The sequence below is a fragment of the Macadamia integrifolia genome, unplaced genomic scaffold, assembly GCF_013358625.1.
Source record: "Macadamia integrifolia cultivar HAES 741 unplaced genomic scaffold, SCU_Mint_v3 scaffold773, whole genome shotgun sequence".
NCBI classification, from domain to species: Eukaryota; Viridiplantae; Streptophyta; class Magnoliopsida; order Proteales; family Proteaceae; genus Macadamia; species Macadamia integrifolia.
This window is the reverse complement of record NW_024870536.1, coordinates 130902-143906: the sequence shown is the minus strand read 5'-3', so window position 1 is coordinate 143906 and position 13005 is coordinate 130902. Positions and strand designations below refer to the sequence as shown.

The following is a 13005-nucleotide window of genomic DNA, read 5'->3' as shown; positions in this document are numbered from 1 at the left end:
ACTTGGGTTTTTACCTTTGGTTCTTATTGTAGTTATTCATGTTGATGGTGTTGCCTTCTGTTTTTCATATTTTTCAATGCTTCATATTATTGAACTTAAGATTATATGTTCATATTGTGCATTCATGTAAACAGGTTGGACACAACTATTTCTGGATCGTCCAAACAAGAAGGGAATGAGGGAAGCCGTCTTTTCAAGATTATGGCTAAATCCTTCTCAAAGAGGTGGCAAAATGGAGAAATTAGCAATTTCCAGTACCTTATGCACCTCAACACTCTGGCAGGACGTGGATATAGTGATCTCACCCAGTATCCAGTGTTCCCATGGGTTCTTGCGGACTATGAGAGTGAGACTCTTGACTTTTCTGATACTAAGACATACCGTAAACTTGACAAACCAATGGGATGCCAAACAGCTGAGCGGGAGGAGGAATTTAGGAAAAGGTTGGCTTTGTTTGTATTCCATTCCCCATCCCCCCTCTTTTGGACATATAATCCATGTTCCCATGGGTTCTTTTGATTTAGTTTCATTTTCTCTCCCTTTTTTTTTTCTCATCTATGGTAGTTGCTTGCTATTGCTGTTAGTGGGTCAACTTACTTCACTTGCTTGCTCTCCATGCTTTCATTATTGATAGATTGATATGACTAATATGACCTCCTTTGGTACTTTCCTTTAATCTCAGATATGAGAGCTGGGATGACCCAGATGTCCCCAAGTTTCATTATGGTTCACATTACTCTAGTGCTGGAATTGTTCTCTTCTATCTTATACGCCTACCACCATTTAGTACGGAGAATCAGAAACTACAGGGTGGTCAGTTTGACCATGCAGATCGCCTTTTCAATAATGTGAGAGACACATGGTTAAGTGCAGCTGGGAACGGTAACACATCTGACGTGAAAGAACTGATTCCAGAATTTTTCTATATGCCAGAGTTCATTGAAAACCGGTTTAATCTTGAGCTGGGAGAGAAACAATCAGGGGAGAAGGTAGTCTGGCTTGTCAATATACAGTTGTTGTTGACTATTTACCATATTTCTTCGCTATGTCGACAGTCACTGTTACTCGCTGAACTTCATTTTTTTGGCCTATTTAACTGAAAATGTCATTTGGTTTTGTTTTAGGTTGGTGATGTTGTATTACCTCCATGGGCCAAAGGCAGTGCCAGAGAATTCATCAGAAAGCACCGGGAAGCATTGGAATCAGATTATGTTTCAGAAAATCTGCACCAATGGATAGACCTAATCTTTGGATATAAGCAGAGGGGAAGGGTATGTATGGGCATTCTTTATCTTTGGCTAAATTATCTGGTTGAAAAATTGACAATCGTTTTTATGATTGATTCTGTGGAAACACTTCTTTTGTGAATTTATTCCTAAGGTAACAACAGAACATGTACTAAGTACTAACTCCACACCAGTATGGATAGTTCACATGTAAAGTTGTGGGCTACTTTTCTACATGTCATTCAGTGTAGTTATCCTGATGTGAAATAAAATCAGAATTAGATTTGATCCATACTGTCAATGATGTTGATATTTGATTGAACTATTCTTGTTTGCTAGACATGGTTTAAGTTCCAGACCAGACCTAGGAGATCTATGTTAAGCCCGTCAAATTGTTTTTTTTTCCCCTCCTGTAGTTTCTATAATGCTCATCTTACATGCATTTAATTCTGTCGGTTGTTATTACCTTCTCTCCCCCCTTGGTCTTGTCTTCTGCTCCTCATTTTGTGTTTGGCATATTTTATTTTTGTCTGTTTATCTTGTAGGAATAAGGTAAATGCTTTCCTTTCATCTTCTGTTTCCATTTCTAACCCTTAAATAATTCACAGGCAGCTGAAGAAGCCTTGAATGTCTTCTATCATTACACATATGAAGGGAGTGTGGACATAGACTCTGTTACAGACCCTGCTATGAAGGCCTCTATACTAGCACAGATTAATCACTTTGGGCAGACACCGAAGCAATTATTTCCCAAACCTCATGTAAAGAGGCGGGTTGATAGGAAGCTTCCCCCTCATCCACTTCGGTTTTGTAACCATCTTGTTCCGCATGAAATCCGTAAAAGTGCATCTCCAGTTACTCAGATAGTCACTTCCCATGAGAAAATTCTTCTTGCTGGGGAAAATCAACTGCTTAAACCCAGAACATATTCAAAATACATTGCATGGGGTTTCCCAGATCGGAGCTTGAGGTTTATGAGCTATGATCAAGATAGACTCCTATCTACTCATGAGAGTCTTCATGGGGGTCACCAGATTCAGTGTGCAGGGGTCAGTCATGACGGCCAGATTCTTGTTACTGGGGCTGATGATGGATTGGTTTCAGTCTGGAGAATCAGTAAAGGTGGACCACGTAGCCTTCGACGGTTAAATTTAGAGCGCACACTCTGTGCTCATACTGCAAAGATCACATGCCTTTATGTCAGCCAGCCTTACATGCTGATAGTGAGTGGGTCAGATGATTGTAGCGTCATTTTATGGGATCTCAGCACCTTGGTCTTTGTGAAGCAGCTTCCTGAGTTTCCTGCTCCGGTTTCAGCAATATATGTTAATGACCTGACGGGAGAGATTGTGACCGCAGCCGGAGTTCTGCTTGCTGTATGGAGCATTAATGGTGACTGTCTTGCAGTGGTCAATACCTCCCAGCTTCCATCTGATTTCATTGTGTGTGTGACAAGTGCCGCATTTTCAGATTGGCAGGACACAAACTGGTACGCTACAGGACACCAGAGTGGGGCTGTGAAGGTGTGGCACATGGTGCATTGCTCTGATGATGAGATGAGTAGTCAGAGCAAGTTGACTACTCACGGAATGGGAGGGATAGGGCTGAACGGTAAGGCTTCAGAATACAAGTTGGTCCTCCACAGGGTACTGAAGTCCCATAAGTATCCAGTTACAGCACTTTATGTTACAAGTGATCAGAAGCAGTTGTTGAGTGGGGATTCTGGTGGGCACCTTTTCTCATGGACCTTACCAGATGAGAGCTTGAGAGCTTCATTCAGTCACGGGTGATATTTGCATGGATGATACATGGTTGAATTGCTACTTTTGTCCAGTTGGTGGCGAATATTGATTCCTTGCCCCCAACACAGTTTGGTTTGTCCTTGTGAAGAGATGTAACAAGGGAGCAAGAAGCAAGACACCAGGGCTGGCGTGGTGACAGAATGACAAATCGGGATGACAAGGATGAAATAAACATCATCCAGAAGTTCGTTTCTGTTGATACTAAGGTGATGATGATGATGAATTGATTTGTCATGTGGCTGTCGAGGGTTGCAGGTTAAGGTTTTTATTTTTCGGATCTGCTGAGCCACGGTTCTGGGTGGTCTTGATGTAAATAGGTGGATGACTAACACATGCAAAGAAGCAAATTGTATAGGACAACCCTTCTCTTTCTCTGGGAGTGCATTGTTGGGTGGAAATGATTGTACGCAATACATGCGATGGACGAAGGCTGATTGATTGAGTGAGAGCTTCTTTGTCTAATTCTTTTTTATTGTTGTAATTGGGATCATGTTGCGCTATTTTAGCAATGGAACTATATGAACAATCACAGATGTGTGGATAGATATCCCGTCAGTCTGTAACATGGTTTGAAATCTTAGCATTTGTGACATTCTGATTTCGAGGGTTGGTGGTAAACCCTACATTACCAAGTCACGAAATCCAGATCCAAAATCAACCTCAGTGGTTGCCTTTGCGTTTGTTAAAACTATTTGTCAAAATCACCCAAGGAGCCTCCAATTGTGATCTGTGGGCTTGATGGTGATGTAGTAGAGTGGGTGACCTTGTGGCACAAAGATTAAGGTGCACTATAGCAACATGTTGGTTACATATTCAAAACTTGGGAACCTCTCCTTAGAAACAAAGGGTAAGGTTACATATAATTGCCTTTCCTAAACCCTGGAGTAGTGGGAGTCTCAGGCAATGGGTTTCTCATTCAATAATGATATAGCAACTTGAACATGGCATCCAATAATGATATAGCAACTTGAACATGGCATCGTAGTTATTAAAAAAAAAAAAAAAAAAAAAATCAATTTCACATGTAAATCAAAGAATTTTGATAAACTACAGATCTGCGTTCTACCTGCCCAACAGAAAAGCAGAAAAGTACGAATTAGAAAATGCTAGATCTCCAATTTTGTGGCCTATACCGATCAAATGGTCTTAGTGTTCTACCCCCAAAATATATATATATATATATATAGTCTTGGTGAATTTTTTCCCTTCATTGGTGGACATTTTTTAAAAATTACACATCCATTCAAAATTCAAAAAAAATTAAAATTAAAATTAAAAAAATAAAAAATAAAAAAATAAAATAAAAAAATAAAAAAGAATAAAATAAAAATAAAATAAAATATCTTAACCGTTTATAATTGTTGTCCCCGTCGATCCAATGTCTTTTTTCCTCTTATTCTTCTTCTAACTTTCCCCTTCCTTCTCCTTCTCCGACTCTACTTCGCTTTCATTTCTCTGGCCTGGTCGTCTCCTCTTGCAAGAGAGCAACAGGATTCAGACCAAGATAGATGATGATCTACCGACGGAGATGGTCATTGACTCTAATTCTTGTATCTGTGACGTCTACCATGAATAATTCGGCTACACGGTCGTCGGTGTAAAACCCCAAATTTCAGAAACCTCTAGTCATAACTGTAGTGTTAAAACTAGAATTTCACCTTAGGGGTATAATGGTAATTATACTGGGCTATCATTTTCAAATTCATTATCTAGTAATTTGAAATAAAAATAAAGTACTATCTTTGATAATACATATGTAAAAATTCATACATATGAAGTTGTAGCATGTTGGAATGGAACTAAATTTACAAGTGGGAGGTATTAGGTTCAACTCTCTTATGCACCATAATTATTTAACTTATCTATCTTAGATTTTATAGCTTATGAGTGTGTCCTTTTTAAATTTTAAATTTTGAATTAGGGAAAAGGGGAAAATCAACCAACTCTTATATGAGTGGCACATAATGCCATTATTGGAAATTAGAAAGTTTTATTTTAAAAACTAAATTAAGGAAGGGAGATTTGATTTTTAAATAGAAGATTCAAGGGTGAGAATTTCTCACGTTTTGGGAGCCTCTCAAACCTCAAAAACGTGGGAGAAAGAGGAGAAAGAAAGAAGAAGAAAATAAAATAAAATAGGAGGGAATAAAAGAAAATTAAAATCAAGGGGAGGGGATTCCACTCACGTTGGAATCTTGGAGACCTCTTCCCAGCCCAAGTGAGAGAGAGAGAGAGAGAGAGAGAGAGAAGAAAAAGGAAGAAGAAGAGGATAAGAAAGGAAGAGATTCAAGGAGGGCCATACCTATAGGGAGCGGATCGAGATTGCAATCAAAGAACCTTCTGGCTGCCATTGAGAAGACGAGCTAATCGCAACAAGGTAGGAAACCGATACCCCCTTTTAATTAGGATATGTATTTTTAATTTTAGGTTTGAGGAGTAAGATATTTTAAAGCTTATGATAAGAGGGATTTTTCTTTAGTCATATAATAATACATTTCATTTATATCTTATAAATACCTCTACGGAGTGTTTGTATTTTTTTTTTTATTTGAAGAACCTCATGATTTAAATTAGATTTTGAACCTTGTCAAGGGGACTGGTTTGATATGTAGTGCATATTAAATTCTTATAAAATTATGTGATAATAATTAGGAGTTATAAATTTTTATTTAAATGGTTTTCATATATATATATATATATATCTAGACCTTTGTAAAATTTTATTTCATTTTGAATTCGTTTTCTATAACAAAAAAAAAAAAAAAAAGATTTTGGGACTGTTCTGTAAAAGAGAAGTTTTCTCCATTGAAGTATGGAGGCCTAGATGCATCCATTCCTTCAGGTGGTCGATTAAATGTGATCATGGTCTTTGACTCACTTTAAGACAAATTAGTCTTATATATTGAACTCCCGCTCTGATACCAATTGAAATAATCTAGAGGGGGGTGAATAGGTTATACTAGTGGAAATTTTAACTCTTTTCGATGCATAGGCTCCAAGTGTGATTGCAAATTAAAAACGATGCGGAATAAGTAAAATAGGCACAATCACATAACATAAGATTTATAGTGGTTCGACTCAATCCGAGTCTAGTCCACTCTCTACAAGAATCCTCTTGTAAGGTATTCCACTAATGCTCCCTTTCAGTTCAATAGGTAGGGAAAAAAATCTTTACAATCTTTTTATAGATAAGAGTATCCTAACAAATCCCCTTTATAGGCAGAGAGACATTTTTACAATCTCTTTTAAAGTAGAGAGACCCCTTATACTCTTTTAAGGATAAGAGGATCCTTACAATCCTAAGTACATGCTAGAATTGTAAAAACAAAAATAAATAAGTGGAATAAAAGAGAATTACCTCCGGTGTGATGCAAATGAAGTATGCAATGATGATAGAATGAATGCACCTTTTGAAGTTTTCTTGATGCTTGTAATGTAAATGCCAAGATGTAGATTAATACTTATAAATGGTCTTGAGTTCCTCTTGAATGTAAAATAAAGAACTTGAACTCAAGAGATGGTGTAGACCAATTCTCACTTCTAATACTCAAATAATGCTTCTCTAAAGTTGGGATTAATTGTTAATTAATGAGTAGCATTAGAGGTATTTATAGGTGAGCTTAGGAGAGCATTATAGGCAAGAAATCAGGCTCTAACAGTTGTATTCTGGGACCACCGATCGACCACCATTGGTAGCCGATAGATTGGAAAGAGCCGTTATAGAAAAATATAGCCATTGGGGCACTTTCAGGTAGTCACCAATCGATTGAAACTTTTTATCGATCGACTGTCTATGGTCTCGGACAGTTCTGATCGACCGGTGCTTCCAGCCGATCGACCGCCAATATGACAGACTCTGTTTTGACAGAACGTTGTCATACTGACCAGTTGTTAGTGTTTTGATCATAACTTTTTGGTCCGACATCAGAATGACCTAAAATTAGTTGCGTTGAAATTTTGACTCGATTTTCTACAATGTCTGTGAAGGTTTCATCTCCTGATACCAAATTTAAGATTATCCAAAATACCCTTAAGTCAGGTTAATGTGGTTTTCACAGAATTTCTCTAGAACACATTTTTCCTCATATGTTCCTCACCACTTAGAGACTCTCCATACTTGGTCAAGGTATGATGATACAATGCACATGCATATGGTGAGTACACATATATATGTGGAAGTTTTAAATCACATTAAAAAAGACCAATCTATCCTAGTGGTCTTCTTCTTCACTTGAACCTTTCACTCTTTGGCACTTCATCTTCTTTTCTTCTTGTTTGCAATTCCATGTCTTTAAGCTTCATGTATTGATATCTTGAAGTTTAAATTCTTATGATATCTTCTTCTTCAAGCATTGATGCCAACTTGTTGATACTCTTCATTTGATGACTTCAATCTTCATTTCTTTATTTCATTCACCAAATTCGATATTTGATATGAAGTCTCTATAAAACAACACTTGAAGGAAAATTATGAAATACCTTCATATGTTTGTTATCATCAAAACCAACTATAGGAGTGTGAGTATATCCCTAATATACGGAAGAGGAATTAGAGATTTGGTAATTATATACAAGAAACCAAGGTAAGTTAATTCATAGACTTAACATGTTTGATATGCTTCTTATATTATTATGTCAATTGATGTAAAGATTCCTCTCATGCTAATATGTTGTGAATGTTGTTATGATGTTTTGAAAGATTATCATATATCATCTCATACTTTGCTATTAAATGTGATGTTATTCCATGACAGAACATGATAGAACCTCATTAGTGACATGCATAAAAGAATTAGAAATATGTTCTCATACTTGGACTTTTAGCTTCAGAACCAGAACCCAGACTGCATCCCTTTCCAGCAGGGGGTTACGTGCTGGATGAGGATACTAGAACAGAACTGAGGATAAGATCTCCACAAGGAAAGTACACTATCCTCCATAATAGAACAAGAATGAGGGTAAGGATGGGAATTCCCTTACTCTTCCAGAACCAGATTAGAAACTCCCACAAGGGGAGCTCGTATGATCCAGACCGGGTCTAGTTAGCCGGGGTTAATGAAAAATGGCTCCCAGTGGTATTCAGCCGGGTAATGCAAGAAATGATAGCCGTCAAATCAACAATTATGTTCCTCACTCTTATAAAGCATGCACATAAAGTAGAACAAAGAGAGACTTACATGATGTTAATGCTTTTAATATCATATTGCATATAATATTCTCACCTGTAAGATGTACTTAATGCATGTTGATTCTATGCTTTAACTCATTAAACTGTTGAGCTCACCCCTTTAATATTTCTCACAGACACAGATGATAGAGTATGTGAGTGTGTGGACTGCACTAGAGGCCAGGAGCAACATGATGTTGAAGAAGACACATGTTAGTTCTTTTTTTTTTATTCTAATGATAGAGACATTTAATTAGTTATTATGAGATATTAAATAATGGTGTTGGATGATATATCTTGAGTTGATTTTATTTTTTACCCTTTGAATCTTGTTTCGAAATATGAAATAAATAGTTGACGCCACCACCAGACATTGAAGTATTTAAATATTTGAGTTTGTATTTTGATGTGTAATAGATTTCCACGTATGTAAGAGAAAGAACCGTTTGGTTGTAAAAAAAAAAAAATATATATATATATATAATCATCTTTTAGTCACATGCAAGTTAGGAAAAATGTGATCGCGAGATCACCGCCCGCGAGGGCGGGACTCTTACCCTTATCCTAGGTTAGGGTCATCATAGTGTGATATCATAAACACTACAGTTATTACTAAGGGTTTCTGAAATCTGGTATACAAATTTTAATGAGAAAGGGGTATCGATTTCTTGCCTTGTTGCGATTAACTCGTCTTCTCAATGGCAGCCGGATGGCTCTTTGATTGTAATCTCGATTAGCTCCCTACAGGTATGTCCCTCCTTGAATCTCTTCCTTTCTTCTCCTCTTCTTCTTCCTTCTTTCTCCTCTCTCTCTCTCTCTCTCTCTCTCTCTCTCTCTCTCTCTCTCACTTGGGCTGGGAAGATGTCTCCAAGACTCCAACGTGAGTGGAATCCCCTCCCCTTGATTTTAATTTTCTTTTATTCCCTCATTCTTCTTTCCTTTCTTCTTTCTTTCCATTTTTTCTTCTTTCCTCTTTTCTTTCTTTCCTTAATTTATTTTATTTTCTCCTTCTTTCTTCCTCCTCTTTCTCCCACGTTTTTGAGGTTTGAGAGGCTCCTAAAACGTTAGAAATTCTTCCCCTTGAATCTTCTACTTAAAAATCAAATCTCCCTTCCTTAATTTAGTTTCTAAAAAAAACCTTCTAATTTTTCTTATATTCTACCCTATATGGTTATGGTAAGTTATGATAAGGATCAATCACCTCACCTTCTTGCCAATAACGGCATTCCATGCCACTCATATAAGAGTTGGCCAATTTTTTTCCTTTCCCTAATTCAAAACTTAAAATTTAAAATTTAAAAAGGACACACTCATAAGCTATAAAAATCTAAGATAAATAATTTAAATAATTATGGCGCATAAGAGAGTTGAACCTAGTACCTCCCACTTACAAACTTAGTTCTATTCCAACAAGCCACAACTTCATATGTACAATTATTTACATATGTATTATCAAACATAGTACTTTATTTTTATTTCAAATTACGTTCGTTGACTAAATAATGAATTTGAAAATGATAGCCTAGTACAATTACCATTATACCCATAGGGTGAAATTCTCATTTTAAACACTACAATTATGACTAAGGGTTTCTGAAATCTAGGGTATTATATCCTCCCCACCTTATATAAATTTCGTCCACAAAATTTGGTTGTATAATCCTATTAAAGGTAGTTTAACTTATACCCGTTTATTCTTCTAGGAAAGTAAAATTGAAAGTAGGAAAAATGTGAAAGCATATCCTAACCTTCCGGTTTCGTTCCTGAACTAGTGGATTATGGGCCTCTATTTTTTTACACTAACAAATTGGAAGTGAAAAAAATATATATACTTAAACGAAATAAAACATACCTCAGTCTACAAACATCTCAAGATATTGGGCTCACATGTCTTGTTCTCACTCCCAAGATGCTTCAAGCTTCTTAAGTGTCCTCGAAAGTCCTGTAACAAAATCCATGGTGATTGGCTGTCACTTCCATTCTGGAATAGGTAGTGGTTGCAACAACCTAGGTGGCCTTTGATGTTCCACCTTAACTTGTTGACAATTTAAGCACTTCTCTACATAAAGGTCAATTTCTCTCTTCATGTTGTTCCACTAGCATGTAGTTTTCAAGTCTTGATACATCTTGGTGCTTCCATGGTGCACTATATAGGGAGTACGATGAATCTCATCCAAAATTTCCTACTTCAACTTGGCTTTGTCTGGCATATGATTTTGATCACCATATCTCAGAGTCCCATCTATCTTCAATGCATGATAAGTACATCTCAATAATGCTTTAAACTAAAAGTTTCTTGCACGATGAATATACTCCAACCTTGTACACACTACTCCAATATCATTAATATTTCTCATTTTGGATATATAATTTCAATCTATTAATGACTGATAAAATTTGCATCTACCCCCTTTGGTAGGAGCTACAGTTCTTACAATTCTAACAAACTTTGAACTTGGATTAATCTGATTATATAGGAGTAGCATCCACTCTTCTATTTTAGGAATAGAATCTTAAGAATACATTCATGAAATATCCAATTCCCTTATATCAGATCTTCCACCATTTCAAACCAAAGTGTTTTTTCTCTCCAAGACAACACGGGATACCTAAAATTTTTTAACTCACTGAAGTTTCTAAATAAGCACATTAAATCACTAAGAGACTCTTTGGAATCAAAACAAGTATATACTAAAGAATCCAAACGTCCTTAATAACTATTCAGCTATTCGTCGCAAGGGTAAAATGACCACTCCATAGTAGAATCTATCCAAAAATTATTTACCTTTTTATTTATTGATTTACCTCAACATGTGTTATAAAAACCATGGCATCCTCTAGTGTTGTCCAACTATCTACTAAAACCCCAAAGTCATAATGTTATCAAATATCCCCAAATAACACAAAAAATATACTATGGTTCAAGATATCTTATATGCACCTACGGTTTGAGCTTATTTTCTCCTGATTCATCAATCTTTTTTTATATGAACCTCTATTGCATCACTAATGTTATTGATGTATTGGATTTTCATTTCCTTTAGGCATCCATAAACATTTGACAAAGAGAGCATCACTTAACTCCAAACCTTCATAATTCAAATGGTATTGAAAATTTCTGACATTCATATAACAAAATTTAATAGAGGACATCCATCTTACACAAACTCTTACCCCAACTCTGAAGGATACTACCCTGATAAACATAGTAAAATATTTTAAATTTGTTAATTGGTTTTGCTATTTCTAGAGAATCCTAAAAGTGTCGGTGATTTATTCATTCATTTCAAGAATCTTAATGAGTGATCATATGTATTAAATAAATCAATTAAATGTTTGTGCATTATATTATTCTTAATTAGCTTATGTTTGGTTTAGTGATTTATGCAGAAATAGAGAATTTTTTTATTGTTTATTTATTCATTTATTATGTCTTCCTATGCCACTAGTCTTTAAGTCCAAATTTCGTAACATTTCCTCTGTTACCACACTGTGACGATCCAAACCCGGAATAAGGGTAAAAGGCTCACCCTCGCGGGCGGTAATCTTACAATCACATTTTTTCTAATCTTGCATGCGACTAAAATTTTTTTTTTATTTTTTTATTTTTGAAATCCAAGCGGCTCTTTCTCTTAAATATGCGGAAATCTAATTTACATCAAAATATAAACTCAAATATTTAAATGCCTCAATGCCTAGTGGCAGTGTCAACTATTTATTACATATTTCAAAATATAGTCTAAGGGGTAGTAAATGAAACCAATTTAAAATGTATCAGCCAACACCATATTTAATATCTCACAATCACAAAATTAAATGTCTCTATCATCAAAAGAAAACAAAACTATCATGCAACTTCTTCAACATCCTGTTGTTCCTTGCCTCTGGTGCAATCCATGCACTCACATATTTCATCATCTGTGTCTGGGTGTAATAATAAAGGGGTGAGCTCAACAGCTCAGTGAATCAAAACATAGGAACAACATGCATTAATATGCACATCTTACTCATAAGAACATTATATGCAATATGACATTAAAAGTATTAACTTCATGTAGGTCTCTCTCTTTGTTCTACTGCATGTGCACACTTTGTAAGAGTGAGAAACACACCCATTGATCTGACGGTTGCCATTTCTTGCATTACCCGATTGAACACCACCGAGAGCCATTTTTCATTAACCTTAGCTGAATGGATCAGGTCTGGATCATGTGAGCTCCCCTTGTGGGAGTTTCCGATCTAATTATAGAGGAGTAAGGGAATTCCCATCCTTACCCTCATTCTTGTTCTATTCTGGAGGATAGTGTACTTCCCTTGTGGGAGATCTTATCCTCAGTTCTGTTCTGGTGTCCTCATCTAGCACCTAACCCCCTGTTTAAAAAGGGTGCAGTCTGGGTTCTGGTTCTGAAACTAAAAGTCTAAGTATGGGAACAAATTTTCAATTCTTTTATGTATGTCACTAATGAGGTTCTATCATGTTCTCTCATGGCATAACATCATATTTATATAAATCTAAGCATATGGGACATATATGGTATGTCATTAATAGCAAAGTATGAGATGAATCCTTACATTAATTGACATAACAATGTAAGAAGTATATCAAACATGTTAAGCCTATGAATTAACTCACCTTGGTTTCTTGTATATAATTACTAGATCTCTAGTCCCTCCCACGTAGAGTCTATAGTCCCTAAATATGCTCATCTAACACATTACATTCATATTTTTTAGATTATGTCCGATTCTATGTTTAACTTTTTTCTACTTCCATAACATCTAATATAGATAATAGATATAAAATAAATTA

At 35.9% G+C, this 13005-nt stretch overlaps 1 protein-coding gene across 2 annotated transcripts in view; it reads left to right on the top strand.

Annotated features, from left to right (window-relative positions):
- The window catches only part of LOC122069944 (protein SPIRRIG-like), a 34311-nt gene extending 30752 nt beyond the window's left edge, over positions 1-3559 (top strand). For both annotated transcript variants that reach the window (XM_042634029.1, XM_042634030.1), the window contains 4 exons: positions 135-443; positions 683-989; positions 1125-1271; positions 1835-3559. In XM_042634029.1, the coding sequence (XP_042489963.1) occupies positions 135-443; positions 683-989; positions 1125-1271; positions 1835-3016 (1945 nt within the window). In that variant the 3' untranslated portion in view covers positions 3017-3559. The remainder of the gene's footprint in view (positions 1-134; positions 444-682; positions 990-1124; positions 1272-1834) is intronic.
- Positions 3560-13005: the final 9446 nt, after the last annotated feature.